This window comes from Ictalurus furcatus, chromosome 23 (assembly GCF_023375685.1).
Source record: "Ictalurus furcatus strain D&B chromosome 23, Billie_1.0, whole genome shotgun sequence".
NCBI lineage: Eukaryota > Metazoa > Chordata > Actinopteri > Siluriformes > Ictaluridae > Ictalurus > Ictalurus furcatus.
Window position 1 is genome coordinate 17,960,362 of NC_071277.1, and position 16,962 is coordinate 17,977,323.

The window sequence follows — 16,962 nt, forward strand, 5'->3', positions numbered from 1 at the left end:
GAAGCGTGACACACAATTATGGAAAAAGGAGAAGATTTAACATCGAGGAAATGTTTGTGCATGGGAGAATTTCTCAGAGATGATACAGACACAACTAGTGTGTTATTCCGCTTTACAGACTTAAAGGAAAATACCAGTGCTCCCTGTGCAATGCACATGCTATGCAAGGGGGAAAACAAGAACATCTAAAATAAAGAATTATTTGTTTAAAAAAAAACAACAAAAACACCTCATGCACTGGATGATATAAAAATCCTGAGGGGGTGGGGGGGAAAAAAGCAAAGGTATAAAAACGCAAAAACATGAAGGAAATCATGTCACGTGCAGTAAAGATGATATTTTCCACGTGCGTTAAATTATATTTAGTTTTTTAGTTCTTTTTTTTTTTTTTTTAATTATTGTTGTTATAACGGTTTTCTCTTTTTGCGCATTGCGCATTCAGAATATCTGGCTCCAGCATCTCGGTCCTCAGACTCAAAGACTCAAAAGCATTTCTCTATAGTTTATTTGCCTAAGAGTCATAATACCTTGTGGTTTAAAGTCCTGCTGCAGCGCCGACGCGCGCAAAAACAAGTCGGTTAGGGGTGCTGGAGCTTGAACCAAACCCTGCTGCATCATTTCTCCTAAAACTGGACTCGAACCACTTTATAAATTAGAGCTCAGCGTGAAAGTTTGATCCATATTTCCTGCACAAAATATGAACAATGAGTGAGCTTAACCATCACCAGAGCCAAGAAATTCCTGCACGGGTTTGTTTATTTATTTATTTATTTACTTACTTACTTACTTATTTATTTATTTATTTATTTAAATTTGCGTCTTTAAGAAGAAGCCTTTAAATCAACGCTGATTCACATCATATTGATGGAAAGATTGGCAGTGAGGAATGTGCATTCTGCAAGTGATTCAAATCCCATTTTAGGAAATGCAATTCATTTAAAATAAATAAATAAATAAAAATAAGAAGTGCTAATAAAACTTTTAATAATAAAATGCGCATTCTTAAAAAATAAAAAAATTATACACACACACACACACACACACACACACATATATATATATATATATATATATATATATATATATATATATATATATATATATATGAATTCTAGCCTATATATAATATATCATATTGCAGGTCTTACTAACTCATACCCCCCTGAGACCATGTGTCCATGTGTTATATTCATATGTCACATTTACCTGCTTTGGAAAGTAAAGTTGCAACTCGTATATCACATCGTGTGATTCGTGTGATGCTGTGTGAAAATGAAAGAGGGGGGAAAAACCTCTTTTTTTTCTTTCTCATGTTCATATGGGACAGTTGCAACTGTTAAAGTTGTTGATCGCAGGCTTTAAAAAAAAAAAAAAAAAAAATTCTCGCGGCTTTATTTTTCCTGACATTTAAACGTGGCGTGTGTAAAAGATGAAAAAAGAGAGAGAGAGAGAGAGAGAGAGAGAGAGAAGGGAGGGAGGGGAGGAAGGGGTGTGAATGCTGTTTTTCCCTGGAGAGAACACGGAGGAGGAGAGGAGAGGAGAGGAGAGGAGAGAATCACAAGCGGCCCGGGAGAGGGTGCGAGCCCCAAACTCGACTGGCGAATCATCAGAGAGGCAAAGAGGGGCGGATCCGTTTACCTGCCTCCCTCATCCACCAGCAGCACCACCTCCTCCTCCTCCTCCTCTTTCTCTCACTCTGTCTCTCTCATACGGCCCGTCCTCCTCCTCCTCCTCACAAGCTCCATCCCGGCCCGTGCGTGCGCTCTCTCCGCGCCGTGCGTTCTCTCTGCGTCGCGCCGTGCGCTCCCGACTTCAACAACGCTTCCGTGCTTTAGTCTTTAGAGTGCGAGTGTGTGTGTGAGTGTGTGTGTGTGTGAGAGAGAGAGAGACAGAAAGCGTGTGAGTGTGTTTGACAGTCCTAGCACGTCTGCGACTCCGGATCTCTTCAGGTCTCACCAAGTGCTTGAGCTTTTTCCTCAACTTTGGATGGGAAACGCGCGGCTCAACGGGGATCGCTGACTAAGGTACCGGTTCCTTTCCCTTTTCCTCTCGTTTTTCTCAACATGGCAACACCACCTGCTCAGATAACATGCTTTATTACATTATTGAGGACTCTATCAAAACCAGTTTGCTCTCCAGTTTCATCACTGATCTCTAAAATAATAATAATAATAATAATAATAATAATAATAATAATAATAATATTAATAATGCGCAGAAGATTACGCAGAGCGATAGTATTATTATTATTATTATTATTATTAATAATAATAACCATAATACTAATACTAATAATAAATCCCAGTTATGAATAATGCAAACAAATTGCTCTACAGTTATGTAAACCTGGTGCTAAAAGTTTAGGGCATTTAATAGTTCACACTTTATCCTATCCAACATAATTAACATCCATCACTAATAATAATAATAATAATTGATCATTAATGTAACTTGTGTGTATACACTGGTGACACAGGTGGGATTTTTCCTGCGTCTGAGATTCTGTGTATGTACTGTAGTGTCAACATTTCTTTCCTTAAGGTGAAGATCTTGTGTGAGCCTAGCACAGAGACAGCAGGCTATTTTTGTCTCACAAACCTGAATCACTTTTGGGACTGTCAGCATCCAGATGCACAGTCCTGCTTGTTAACAAGATCTTTATTCACTCTAAATTAGATCTAATGCTCCTCAGCCATCAAAAGCATGTGATTTTGTTCCAAAATACACTCCGGTTTAAAAAGAAAGAATGAAATTCAATAAAATAAAGTAAAAAAAAAAAACACACACACACACACACATAAGAAAGAAAGCACATTTTCACCTGATTGTGGATTGCGAAATGTGTGAAAAGAGAATCTCATGATGTTGGACTGGGCAAGACTGGAAGGACTCGAGCTCATTCCTTGCTGAGCTTCTCACAGTCCTCGCACGTCTTAACAGCGCGTCCGTTGACCTCGCTGAACTTTTTCGACCGCAGAGCTTTAATAATCGTGTCACCGATGTGCTCCCACACTCGTATTTTTTTTTTTTTTAGAATAGACGTCTAAACGTGGCTTATTCTTAGATCGATTTCTATGCACTGTAAATGCGTAATCATCTCACGACTCCACCGAGTCATTTCGGTTTACCCTTTCACATCTTATTTTTTGTTTCAGAGGCAGTTGCTCTGAAGAGTATTTTGCTCTCCTTTGCAGAGCTCTTTTGTAATGATTGTGGCTTATCTGGTCACTATTTCGCAGAACAGAGCCACAGAGCTTTTCCTGTCACTCTCACTGGCAGTTCTTGTAAACGCAGGTTTAAGATCAAAGACTCTTATTCTGAACGTTAATTCCCCTCAACTGCTCTTACAAGCCCTTCTCTATTCCATTTGTTCATGTGAAACTGGCTGGCTCGGCTCGGTCACAAGGTTAAGGCTTTTTTATCGGTACGACTTAACCCTGTTTTCACACTCGCGACGTAATCGTTACAGTGACAGCCGAGAGAGATAGCCATCTCGTCGATTCACTTATGAAAAAAAAAAGAGCCTGAATTTAACTTGGGTTCTCACAAAGGAGGATATTTAGGCTCGAATAGAGTGTGTGGTGTGTTGAAGATTCATTCACTCTTCACCCTGAAGTCCAAAGGAACTGTTCCTAGCGCTCACGGTCCGAAACATAATGTAAACGTTTTTTTTGTTTTTTTTAAGCGGGTTAATGATGTGACTCGGCGATTGTTTGTCTTGGGAAGTATTTCATTCGAGTGCATGGCTGTAGTGGTGTAGTATCTTCAACCCTTGGCCTTCAGGAGGTGCGTGCATGCTTAGGGCACATATAGGTCAGTATGAAGTGAAGTGAAAGTAGTGCACGTCAAAGCCTCGCTACGGTTTGCAGGAAGTCGAGTGGGTATAGAGGCACTTCAGAAACGAGCTCGCGTTGAGTCCGTATCACATTCCGTCTTAATTGGTTTCCAGTTTGTCGGAGGGCAAGACCAAGAACAAGAGCCAAACCGAAGCCTCAGCGCTCGAGTCGGATCAACTTGACTTGTAAAAAGTAGCACAGAGAGAGAGAGAGAGAGAAGAAGAGCGTGTGTGAGAGAGAGAGAGAGAGAGCGATAGAGAGGAACAACATTTACCCTCCGACCCTCTGAGACCAATTAACCCGCACGTCGCTTCAGCGGCTTGCAAAAGCACCTCGGAGCATAATCAAAGCAGCCCATCGCCGGTGAATCATTTCTGTTCCCGTCACACCTGCTTTGTCATTTTTTTTCTTTATATAAACGACGAGCGTCGAGCAGTGCACGCTTTCAGAGTCAGGAGCGGGGGGAAGAAAAAAAAAAGCGCACCCCTGCGACCGTCCCGGTCGGTCTGTGTGTTCGGAGCTCGCGAAGGCTCCAAAGATATGTGCGGTAAAACCATTCATCGCCCAACATAATGAACGCTGCAGTGAAATAACAGCTCAGCAAAGAGTGAAATTATACTTGCGGTCTGAGCTCGGTAAATACCTGTTTAGCTGCCAGCGCATGTGTTTATTAGACTGTCGCCAGTAAGGTGCCTGTCTCTTTCTTTTTTTCGACTGTTGTGGCTGTTTACAGATTTCACTTCTTTTTTTCTTTTTTTTTCCCTCTCCTCAAAACTGCACTCATACATTTCCTAATATAGATGAGAGTTAATAACGGTTCAGACTTTATGATGACAGGTTGGGAAGAAGAAGAAGGAAAAAAAAAAAGGGGGGGGGGGAGATAATAATGAATGGTGTCTTAATAGGGATTGTTTGCGCATTCCTGGGCTCACAGTCAAAAATGTAAAAACAAAAAAAAATTTAAACCGACAAAAACTGCCAATTACAGTCACAGGCGTGTTGTCATGTGCGGTTCTTTTCAGGCGTGCGGTTCCCAACTTTCTGCCTTGCCAGAACTTGTCTCCAGCTTGGGTTTTTTAAAAAATATTTTCAAAGCGAAGGCCTGTATTCAAACCCGCATCCCTTTTCATACGCAGAATGGCCCGGTCCGGGACGGTAAAAATAAATAAATAAAATCACATAAATAAATAAATAAAAAAACAGCGTCATGTCGATTTCGCCATGGTCCGACTCGACGGAGCGCGTGTGAAATCAGAACAGCGACGTTATCACGGCACACAGCGGCGTCCCTAATAGAATTTAGAGCACGCGCTCGGCTCGGCTCGGCTCGGCTCGGCGAGAACCTTCGACTCCTTGCGACCTAAATTTAGTCTGCGCGTACGGTTGTCTCTTATTTATTTATTTTTTGTGATGCTCGTCGTTATCCGATCTGTGTAGGTTTTCTCAGATCCTTTGTTCTGGTGAAGCGACAGAAAGAAAAAGGAGTGACGGATGTGCGCGCTGAAAAAGATCAGGTTGTTTAATACCCACCCACATGTTCCAACGACACAATTTAGAACAATATTCGCTTTTATAGCACACACACACACACACTCTCGAAGGCAGATTTAGAGAGACGCAGCGAGATTAGCAGTGAAGTCTAATTCAGATCTTCGTCGCTTTGATCAGTGGAAAGAAAAAAAAAAAGGAAGACAAAAGAAGCAGTGTCGATGATAAAACACTAAGGCCTGTGAGACGGACGCTCGGAGTTTACGCTTCTCGCACTTTAACAAAACACACACACACACTCTTACTTGTCTTTCCACTACGATCTTTCTGAGGATCTCTCTCACACTCCCTCACACTCACACTCACACACACACAGCCTTGTCTCTCTTCCTCTATTAATGGTGGATGTGTCGCGATCCACGAGGCAGAAATTAGAGGCCTAATGATGCGAGCATGTGATAGCAGACCACGGCAGTGACACAAAAGTCATTTCCGAGGCCGAGGAAAGTGGCGTCGGCCGATCGTTCGCTGACTAATTCGTTTCGTAATTTGATACAAGCAGGAAGAATAAACAAAGCCATCTTTTCCTTCCGTCAGTCACTCGTCTCTCACTGTGCTCCGAGGCGAGGGAGAAAGGGTTTTAGATCATTAATACGGGTTACTGTAAGAGCTTTAGAGGGGAAAATAGCGGGCTTTTTGTGGTTCAGATGTTTAGCCTTGGAGGCATCACCGCTGCCGCCAGACCTCGGGACAGTGCTCTGCCTTAAACTACTCACCACAGACACACACGCACACACACACACACATACACACATACACTGGCACACGTTTAGGCCTTAAAAAGCCACAGGGGGATTTTTTACAGTGCACACCTCATCACAGGCTTAACCAGGGAATGTCTCTGAAAAGAGACATCTAAGACAGACAGAAAGAGAGAGAGAGAGAGAGAGAGAGAGAGAGAGATATGCAATTGCATAATGCCTACTGTATTTACTGCTATATTGTATAATCATATCAGTTTGAAATTCTTAATAAATCATAATAATCATTATTACACAAACTGACGCCTGTGCTCTTCTATACCACCGGATTCAAACAATAAATCAGTGATATCCTTTAATACACTAATATTACATGGTTATTACGGCGTAATATTATTATTAAGCGCTTAACAACCACTATATGTGACTCTCAATTCAGACGATCCTACACGGACTCGAGACGTCATACAGTCATTTTCACTGCACGACACTACATCCCTGCGTTCCGTGACAATCCCTAATCCGACGTGCAGGCCTGGTCGTTCTGGACGCTAATTCGTCTGAAACGAAGCCGAGCAGTGTCTCCGGCGTCGCGAGATACTCTGTACTTTGCGGAAGCCCTTCCCTTGAGCGGTGGCGTACCGAGCCGTCTCCGAACGAGCGGAGTGGGCAGTGATGACTCTACCCCATGCTGGCTGCATTATCAAACTGCCAAGATACACTTGGCCCTGATTTATAACGCGAGCTTCAATAATCACGTTAATGCACAGCTACCGTCGCAGAACTGGCGAACGCCAAGACAAAACAACGCCCACGCCGCGTAGCGATCAGAACAGCGTCGGTGAGAGAAGGGTCTGGAGGAGAAAACAACAACAACAACAACAACAAAATGTTTTCCACTGTGTGAGCCACTGATTCTTCTGTGCATCTAGGCAAACTTTACAGGCACGGTCCTGAATATTTAGACATTTCCCTAATCACGTGAGTCCAGACTTTTGGATTTAAAACCTCTACGGTGGTTAGAGTTGAATTACCTAGCCTTATTTATTTATTTATTTATGTATGTATTTATTTAACACATACTAGTTCCATTAACCACCTCAGATCTTGTAGGATTTCATTTCGTCCTTTCATTTCGCACTCGAGCTACAGTCTAGCGAACGATAACAGACGTCGGAAAAAAGGGAACGTGAAATGACGTTGTGGCTCCGGCGCAAAAAAAAAACAACAACAAGGATGCACGTCGACTTTACACGTCGAATAATCGAGATAATCGAGTACATTTGAATAAGAACATATGTTCACGTCACATTTTACATCATGCTGAGCTTCCTGTACGTCCAAGACTACATATTTAGATTTATATATATATATATATATATATATATATATATATAACCCAGAACAACAGAACAAGTAATCATCTAAAACGTATTACAGCATAAGAACAAGTAATAACTATATAATAACTAAATAACTCTTTAAAGGAAAAAAAACAACCCCAAACAAACAAAAGTATCAACTTGACAAATCATACTACGTTTTTTTTTTTTTTTTTTTACCTTTTAACATGGGAAGTTTTTATACCACATAATTGAGCGTTTAATAATAATCATGGCCGATCAAATCATCACTGAAGCTCCATGCCCTTCCGGATGTCAGAGAGGGCACTGTTGGTGTGTGTGTGTGTGCGTGTGTGTGTGTGTGTGTGTGTGAGTGCCAGAGTGCTTGGCACTGTCAGCACCTGTTGGCAGAGCGAGGCCCCTCTTGGCAGTGTCTGGCTCTCAGACGGCCACGACGGACATTAAAGCCTCCGTGGTGCATTTCAACATGGCCGCCGTCTCCTTTAACACCTCCTCATGGGCTTAGCACATAAAGGGACTATGACAGAGAAATAAGAGAGATACAAGACAAATTGCACAAGTGAATACTACTATGTGAATACGTAACACGGCAGAAATGACCGGAACACTCTGAAACAGTATTTCAAGCACTTGAAATACACGATATTGTATTGTATACTATTACAGCGCTCAATAACAAGATCGGTGCACGTAGTTACCGCAAAATACGTTCACATATGGTCAATAACCTCGATATGTCAAGGTTGCGGAATACGACCGCGTACGTTCGGATTTTTAGGCCGGAGATTAAATACAGACGGGTTAACGTTTAGCGTTAAAGAAAAGGAAGAATTTAAATTTTAAAAAATAATAATAACTTTTGGAAAATTTCTGTGAATGATCTGTACATTTCAGAATGCTTAGAGTTGGAACACGCGCGTATGGAAACCCAAAATTAGATCAGCGTTTTCTACTAAAGAAAGCTGTTTCGCAAAACATGATTGATCTGCTTTCTCACATGCATTTGATTCTAAGGTAAAAAAAAAAATAAAATAAAAAAAAAAAACAGAAAAAAAAACAAAAACAACAACACAGAGTATCTATAAAATATGCTTAATGCACACAATTCCAGGAGTGTTACACAGACTTTACATCCACTTACTGCATCACGTCCAAACAAATAAAACCGACAGCTTTGGAGGGGGGAGGGGGGGGGGTTGCAGAAATACTTCAGGATGCTGAGACAAACCTTTAAGTGGAGTTGGTTTGCTCTTATATAGTAGTGCAGACTTCAAACAAGGTCTTTGAAAGGTTTGCTGGTGCTAATTATGGTCCTGTGCTTGAGATCTTGTGGGCCTGTTTTCACCGTGGCCTGGTATCCTGACTGGCTCTGACTGTTTACACTATCACCTCATTGGGGTATTGTTTCTGCTCCACACACACACACACACACACACACACACACACACACACACACACACACACACTCAGAGCTAGTTCTGCTACACCACCCACGCGCCGGTCTTTACAAGAGCTCTGGCATCCCCAGAGAGTCAGCGTGAGCTTCGTGCAAATTTGTCAGCGCCGGAAAGGCCTCTTATTTTCAGCAGCAAAAAGGTCAAGCACGAGAGAGAGAGAGTGAGAGGGAGAGAGTGAGAGGGAGAGACAGAGCGAGAGAGACGAATGTGGCTCAGAATTGTTACATCACTAGGGCGAGAGCTGCTCTTCAGCGTTTATCACATCGCACTTCACGCCTCACAACAGTGCTGCGGTTTTACAGATTGCAATTTCATAAGAAACTGACCAGCTTTTGCAGAATATCAGCGTCGCATACAAGCGTACAAGTTTCCTGCCTCGCCAGGTTGCATACATATTATAGCTGCAAATAAACCCTTTCTATACCTTTGTTCCTTTTCAGAAGAATCGTCCATTGTCATAGTATGGGCCTGAATTTACTGAAGCGTGACAGAAACTTTGACACACTTCCACAAGTAGCCAGGAAGCCAATGTGCAATGATGTATAATGATGTAATAAATATTTACTAATGACATTTTTATTACAACAAAAGTCATATTGAGTGCAATAAACAGAAGGAAAAGAGATATTAGAGGTGTGTGTGTGTGTGTGTGTGTGTGTGTGTGTTATTGACAAATTATAGGCTAAGTTATTGACAAATGCAAACCCGCCCACACACATGGATAAAAATATATCTCTGATATAAGGTATTATTAAAGTCTCACCCTCAATCAGCTGAAGTGTATCTGTCTCACGTTATCAGACATATTCTCCTCCATTTATCTCGCTCTCGTTTCTTTTCTTTTCTTTTCTTTTTTTTTTTTTTTTTGCATAAGGAAATGTTCCCATGCAAAAGGTTATGATGATCTGCTCGGATTTGCAGATAAAGTCATGCCAGGCTCGTGTTACGCTCACCAACTTATCAGAATGAAAAGTAAACACCACACAAGCGGCTGCATCGCTATTAAAATCAGCAGCTGCTGCAAACAATAGGTCATTAGAGTTTGCGCTCGTGGAGCCGGTGTGGAAGTGGACTACAGTCGGTGCTGAGACCAGAACAGCAACAGCGACCCGACCAGCACTGCTCGAGTCAGTGCACGCGCCTCGTTTATGTGCGTTTTCTTCTTTTATTTGTGCGTTATTTACCTGCTGATTTCCTTTCCTCCCCCCACCTCAGCCCTAACAACACCACCACCCCCCTTCCACCTTCTGCATAATCCTATCCGAATGCGGTCCAGGCCAATTATCACTCGTGCGCGCGCGCGCGCGTGCACACTCGGGTTCGCGAGCACGCGCGCTCCGGTAATAACCGAGCGGGTCGCTTCACGCGCATCAAAGCCGATTAAAGAATTCCTGCGCGCGCCGCCAGAAAATCACGCGCATTCTTCTTCTTGTTCTTTTAAAAAAAATTATTTATTTTTCAAATGATCATTATTATTTAATTTTTTTTTATTTTTTTTTACTTTTCATTTTCGCTCCGGCCCGAGCGCTGCGAAATCCCGCCTCAAACCGGCCCGTTTTCGGAGGGGTGGTGGAGGGGGAAGGGGGGGGGTGTTGAAGCAGAGGGTTGGGGTAGTAGAGGTGGGGGGGGGGGGTTGGTTTATTTTCTTTCTGCCATGAGGAGAAAGAAGGCGAGCAGCGCGTGCAGCACCGAGCGAAGGGGGGAGTGATGAGTCAATGCAACTCAGGGTTTAATGGGGAGAGAGAGAGATAGCGCGCGCGCACGAGAGAGAGAGAGAGAGAGAGAGAGCGAGAAAAGGGGGAGCTCGCAGAAAAAAAAGGGGAAGCTGTCATGCGTCTGTAGCGCGCCTTCATTCGACGCCGGAAAGTGAATCGCAAGTGTATCCGAGCACACACGCGCGCGCGCGCACACACACACACGCACGCACGCACGCGCCACGGTGTCTGATGAAAATAAAAGAAGAAGCCTCTCCGGTTTTGTCCGCTTCGTCGCTTTCCATCCGGACCGGGGAGGAAGAGAACAGAGGAGAGGAAGAGAGGAGAGGAGAGGAAGAGAGGCGAAGCGCCGCCCGCTGTTCCGCGTCGTTTCTCCGCGCTGCTCTCCCGGTTTTACGAGCATGTTCGCGAATCCGTGAGTCGCCATGCCCTTCGCGTCTACTTCGTTTCCGAATTCGTTCCCGGCGCCGCGCTCGTTCTTTCGGTCGCTTGTCCGCGATCAACACGCGCTGCACCGACACGAGCAGCCCGTAAAACTCGCCTGAACTCGGGGCAGAGCAGAGAGCTCGAGCCCGCTCGCTGTTTCGCTCCCCGCGCGCACGTTATAATTCACGACATATTTTCATAACCTCGTCTTCCATCACCTTAACTTCAACCCACCCGAGTTTGATTCTCTTTCTTTCTGTTTTCTTTTTCTTCTTGTTGTTGTTTAAAAAAAAAGAAGCGCGTGTGCTTTTTTATGTTACATATATATATATACATATATTTTTAAATTGATCCCCACCCCGACATGTCCACGTCCATAACGCGCTCGTGCAAAGCCGATTGATCATTAATTCTCGTGTCGGCGCGAGCGAAGGAAGGGAAGGCTGTAAAGTTTTGCTCGGACTCTCCAAACTCCAGTCCCTTTATGAGCTTACCAGTTTGGACGTGGTGACTTCCAGGTGTGTTTTAATCTCTTCTGCATGACTGTCTGCTCACATGATCTCACATAACAAGTAACAAGCTGCTGTGGATGATTTATTTATTGCTTCTTAATGTTGTTGTTGTTGTTGTTGTTGTTGTTTTCTCCCCTTTGGTCGTTCCTTTGAATTCTGAAATGAAAGCACTTCTCAGGTGATTGGCTGTGCGTTTACACTTGTGCAAGATAAATCTCTAATTTAGCAGTGTTGTAAAGTTTAGAACAAGTTAGGTTTTTTTCCCCCCACCTTGCACTCTTCTGATCTATTACTTAATGTCTTGCCTTACTGTATAAATGACCATGTTGGATATTTTAAACCATGCACGCCCCAAACAAAACAACAGAAACACACCAGCTAGATGCAAGACTAATCCAGATCAGGTTTATATGCAATATTGTGTTACATCTCGTGCAGTTTATTAACACACACCCCTATACAAGTGTAAACCCTTTTGCATTTTAAAATTTTTTTTTATTATTATTTATTATTATTTTCACCCATTAATGCAGTCATGCACAGTAGATGAACCTTATTCCGCATGAACTCACTAGAATTTATTGCTTTAATATATTATATGAGCTGTAACGTTTGGCTCGAGCTTCTTAATAGACCCTGTATTTTTTATTTTATTTAAAAAAAAAAATATATATATATTTTTTTTATTTTAGTTCGGGGTGGCTTTAAAGATGCTCTTTGAAAGCAATCTGCGTACCACATTTTGTGGTGATTTTGTTTTTGAAATAGAGGGGGAAAAAAAAGTTGACGATGCTTTCGGGGCAACATAACCAAAAAAAAAAAAAAGAAAAAGAAATGCTCAAGCTGACTTCTTCTGGAGAAGAGAGAGAGAACGAGAGAGAGAGAGAGAGAGGGAGGGAGAGAGTAAAGACATTAACGTGTCCTAAAAGTACTTACTGATCACCCTCCTGTTTTTTTTTTGTTTTTTTTTTTATAGTTTCCTTCCTCATGCTTTGCGCAGTGCTCGGAGAACAGCTCTGCTGCACAGAGGAGTGGAATCCTCGGTAAATGAATGCGTTTGCACCAAAAAAAAAAAACCAAACAAACCACGGCTTATTTGCTCTCTCGACATGGGATTCAGCAGTGGGATGGTCATACATAATGCACGCTCGGAAAAAAACAAAACCAAAAAAAAAACCAACAACCCCAAGATGAAGAGAAAGAAGCAGCGTACATGTCACGAAACGTTAGCGAGGACCAGAGAGGAAAAGTGTGTGTGGTCTGGGTTGAGTGTTGCGTTAGACTTTTGCGAGGGAATAACTGTGTCGTTTTTGTACCTACGAAGATTCATCAGCGTGGGTCAGCTCACAAAAGTACTTACACATTAGTTATATATATATGTGTATATGTATATATGTATACGTATATATTATATCTTCTATATTGTATATGAAGGATGTAAAGGTATATAAATGTGCACAAAGTGTAGTGTGTAGCAAGCTCTCATGTGTTATATATTGTATAGCGTAGATTAATGATGACTTTCAGTGCTCTGGATTTGCACAAATCGTATAATATATATATATATATTAAAGAAAATCTCTTGCCTTATCGTTTGAATTTACAGCCTCGGGTTCTCTCCTACGTATACTAAACACGAGACGTATTTAAGAATCAGACAGGATTGAGCCTAGATCTCGCGCTGATCCCACTCAGCTGTTCTGCAGTCCAGATCTGAAGCAGGAACTTCTTTCTTTCTTTCTTTCTTTTTAAAAAAAAAAAATATTTGGTTTCACTTATGACCAAGCAAAGCAGACAGGAACAGGCGACGGAAAGCCCTGTGCTGTGCGTCAGCGCACTTTAATAAATCGGACCTTTGTAGAGACGTTCATGATCACGTTTATAAAAGGGTAATATGGCTTTTGAATGTGTCTTCATTTGTTAAGAGGGAAATGGTGATTATAACAGATACGTATACGTGAGAGTGGGTTTAATACGATCGGACGTGAACGTCAGCGGAATAAACCGCGAATAAACGGCGCTGTTCTGCCCGATACGAGTCCGATCAAGCGCTCACTCAAGCCGTATCTCTATCTCCATATTTAATCTAAAAATACAACGCCACAGAAATCTCACGTATTGTAAAAAAAAACAACCAAAAAAACAACATATATTCTTAATCACATTTACACCTTCAACGCAAGCGTATATCACTGCAGCGTTGCCCACGACTCACACCGAATGGGTGCGAAATTGTCTAATAGAAACTCGAACGATCGGAATCAGAATCAGAGCCTTGACCTGACGACCCGACGCTCTCCTTTCGCCCTATCCCCAGGTGACCGTGAGCAGTGGAGCTGAGTCATGATGGACCATCTCAGCGAGGCGTGCCTGGGGAAGGAGAACTGCGAGCTGGTGGGTGGCTTGAACGACTCCAAGGGCCCCCCAGCCAAGATCGCGCGGCTGGAACAGAACGGCAGCCCTCAGGGACGTTCACGCCTGGGCAGCACCGGCGCCAAACTCTCCGGAGTGGCCTTCAAACCCTCCCCGCACCTGCTGAAGACCTCACACAAGAGGGGTGAGTCGCTCCGTCGGGTGCGTTCAACGGTATACCCAGCGTGCTGTGGAGAAAAACTCTAGAAGCCAGTAAAACTTATACTCAGTGTTATTATAATAAACAGACTGTTTAGAACCGCGCCGGCTCTGACCTGACGCTAGTCATGCACAATGTTTCGAAGCATCCACGTCGCCCGTATTAAATATCACAGCGTCGTTCGGATATCATATGACATCATCGTACTGTGACTCATTTGCATTGTTTGAGATATCGTGGTATCTCCGAACCCTCATTTAAACCTTTGTGACTGTAGTTGTGCACATTCTGACAAATTTATAAAGGCCACGTTCGATTGCGTAATATATTTAGAGAGCAATAAAACGTCACGTGGCGTCGTGTTGAAGGAAATTCAGATTGGACGGTGAAGCTAGGGCTGGGCGATATGACAGACATATCGTATCACGCTACTCGAGAGAGTATTTCTACGATACTCGAGGCGTATCACGGTAGCTAACGACCTGTCTGCAAACCTTAATACGCAGAAAAATACACACAGAAAAAAAAACTTTTACACCGAGTTTGACGCTATTTTTTTTTAACGCGTACAAAGACGAATAAGATTGAGTAAAAAATATATGCATGATGTCAATGCATTCAGTAGCATTTAATTGGCAATTATTTAAAAAATGATTAAAAAACATCAGTTATTAAAAAATCTCAGAACTGTTACTGGTAATTATTTTCTTATAAAATGCCGTCGTGAAGCGTTTTAATCCTCTTATTCACTTTTAAATGTTTTAATTATTTTTTTTTTATTTAACTACGTTGAACGTCCAAGAAAAAGGTTAGGTCCTGCTATCGTAACTATACGAAGTTATACTATGCTATACTATATACTATACTATGCTATAACTGTCGTTACTATAGAAACGATAACGCGATAGAAAAAGCGCATTGACACAGCCTACGGTACAGCTGGGATTTAGAGCTGGTCGCGTCAGAGCTGCTGACCAATCAGATTCGAGGTGGCGTAACAAGCTGCGTAGTCTTCACAGTCGTGATCGGCGACACGATTGTCCTCGTCCTCGTTTCGGAATACCTCCGACAAGCGTTTGCCGAACTTGTCCGTCGTAGCAGGTAGTAGTCGTTCCTTCCTCCCCCGAATAATATTTCGCACGGGCCGTAACGCGGCCGCGGGAAAACAAAGCTCGGATTGATCCCGAAACGAACCTACGCAGCATTCTTTATTGTTAGATCTTTATCTGTTAAAATGCGCCCTCAGCACATTGTTTGGGGATCGGTACGCTAGCCGATTTGTTGATTGTTTGCCAGAGGACGTTGGCCTCCTCAGGGAGGTCAGGCTCCAGGCTTCAGGGAACTTTATTATGATATGCTGCTTTAATATTAGCCCAAGTTTCTCCAAATTTCAGCGGCGGAGTGTTTCAGCTGGCTGGCATTAAGTGATATTTGCAGAGTAAACCCGAACACATGACGGCTTTGGACGGGGATTCGTTTTTTCTTTCTTTCTTTCTTTTTTTTCTCTTCTTTTCTTTTCTTAATAGCACAGAAGTGTTTACACAGACTTGTAAGCCTTCAGGCTATAGTATGCGTACAGAGGTGCCGCAAAGCATTTTGGGAAGATGAGTCAGTTCTACGATATACATACAGGAATACAGTTTACTGTCGCGGTTATTGCTAGAGCATTTAAAAATAATATCGCTGGAATATTTTGGAGAAGTAGAAATGTATTATACGCATTATAATTAAAGCACGTATTATTGTTATTGTTATCATTATGCGCTGTAACGCGAGGGGTTTTGTTTCGGGGACGTTCCACAGCATGAAATGTAGCTATTAAAGGACGACATCTACGATGCGTCGTCGTTTAATGGTTACAGAATGTAGGCTGATTATTGGGAAAATGGCTGCGGTGGAAAAAGTTATAAAGTATGCTATGATATTCTTGGGAAACGATGGTAAACGTTACTTTGTGTTGGATCGTGGTAGCATCACACCGCCATCGCATCATTGATTATTGTCCTATAACAATATTCCCCCATGTGTTTTATTAATTACACAGGAATATGTGAGTGTATATACATGTATAATCAGAGTTGATGATGTTGTTGACGTTGTGCTTCACGTTTCCTAGGTAACATGCTGCCCGTGTTCTGCGTGGTCGAGCACTATGAGAGCCCGATAGACTTCGACAGCAGGGAAGAGCACGCCGAATTCGTGCTGGTCAGAAAGGACATGCTCTTCAACCAGCTGATCGAGATGGCGCTCCTCTCGCTGGGCTACTCTCACAGCTCTGCCGCTCAGGCTAAAGGTGCGACACGTACATCACATCACACTCAAACTTCAACCTGGTAGCTTTCCGTATAAGTACAGATATCCATTCTGGGAACGTCGGGATCTATAAAGAGAAACGGTTTGGAAACTCCGACAGACTTTAAAGCAAATCCTGTGATCAATTTATTGTACAATAAAGTTTCAAAACACGTGCATATAAGGCATTAATGATGTATTTCATAATAATATAATACATATCCAAACTTATAGAGTGGTCACATGGGAAAGGGGAATATCTTCTACGATATAGTTCTGAAGACTGAAGACTTTCCCGTCCGCATCTATCTCAACCACAAGTACACACTTTTCTAGCATTGTCCACTCTGCTTATCTCCAGAAGGGAGAAAACGGCTTTGCAACGACGCGATCAAAGCGTGACATTCGCACGGAGCCAGCCGATTTTTAGACACCTTTTGACCTCTTGACGTTCGTTTTCAGAAATCCAGCCTAGTCAAGATTAAAAGCGAAAGGCAAACATTCATTCGTCCGTTTAGAACGAGGTTTATCAGTCCGTA

The 16,962-nt window shown here is 42.6% G+C and overlaps 1 protein-coding gene across 6 annotated transcripts in view; it reads left to right on the top strand.

The window, feature by feature from the left end:
• Positions 1–1,486: 1,486 nt before the first annotated feature.
• LOC128599463 (DNA-binding protein SATB1) overlaps positions 1,487–16,962 on the top strand; it is a 56,345-nt gene continuing 40,869 nt past the window's right edge. For 2 of the 6 annotated variants that reach the window (XM_053611032.1, XM_053611028.1), the window contains exons 1-3: positions 1,487–2,024; positions 13,877–14,116; positions 16,248–16,424. In XM_053611032.1, the coding sequence (XP_053467007.1) occupies positions 13,903–14,116; positions 16,248–16,424 (391 nt within the window). In that variant the 5' untranslated portion in view covers positions 1,487–2,024; positions 13,877–13,902. Of the gene's footprint in view, positions 2,025–10,599; positions 11,566–13,876; positions 14,117–16,247; positions 16,425–16,962 lie in introns of those variants that run through there. The other 4 variants (XM_053611031.1, XM_053611033.1, XM_053611029.1 and 1 more) reach the window with 3 other exon arrangements.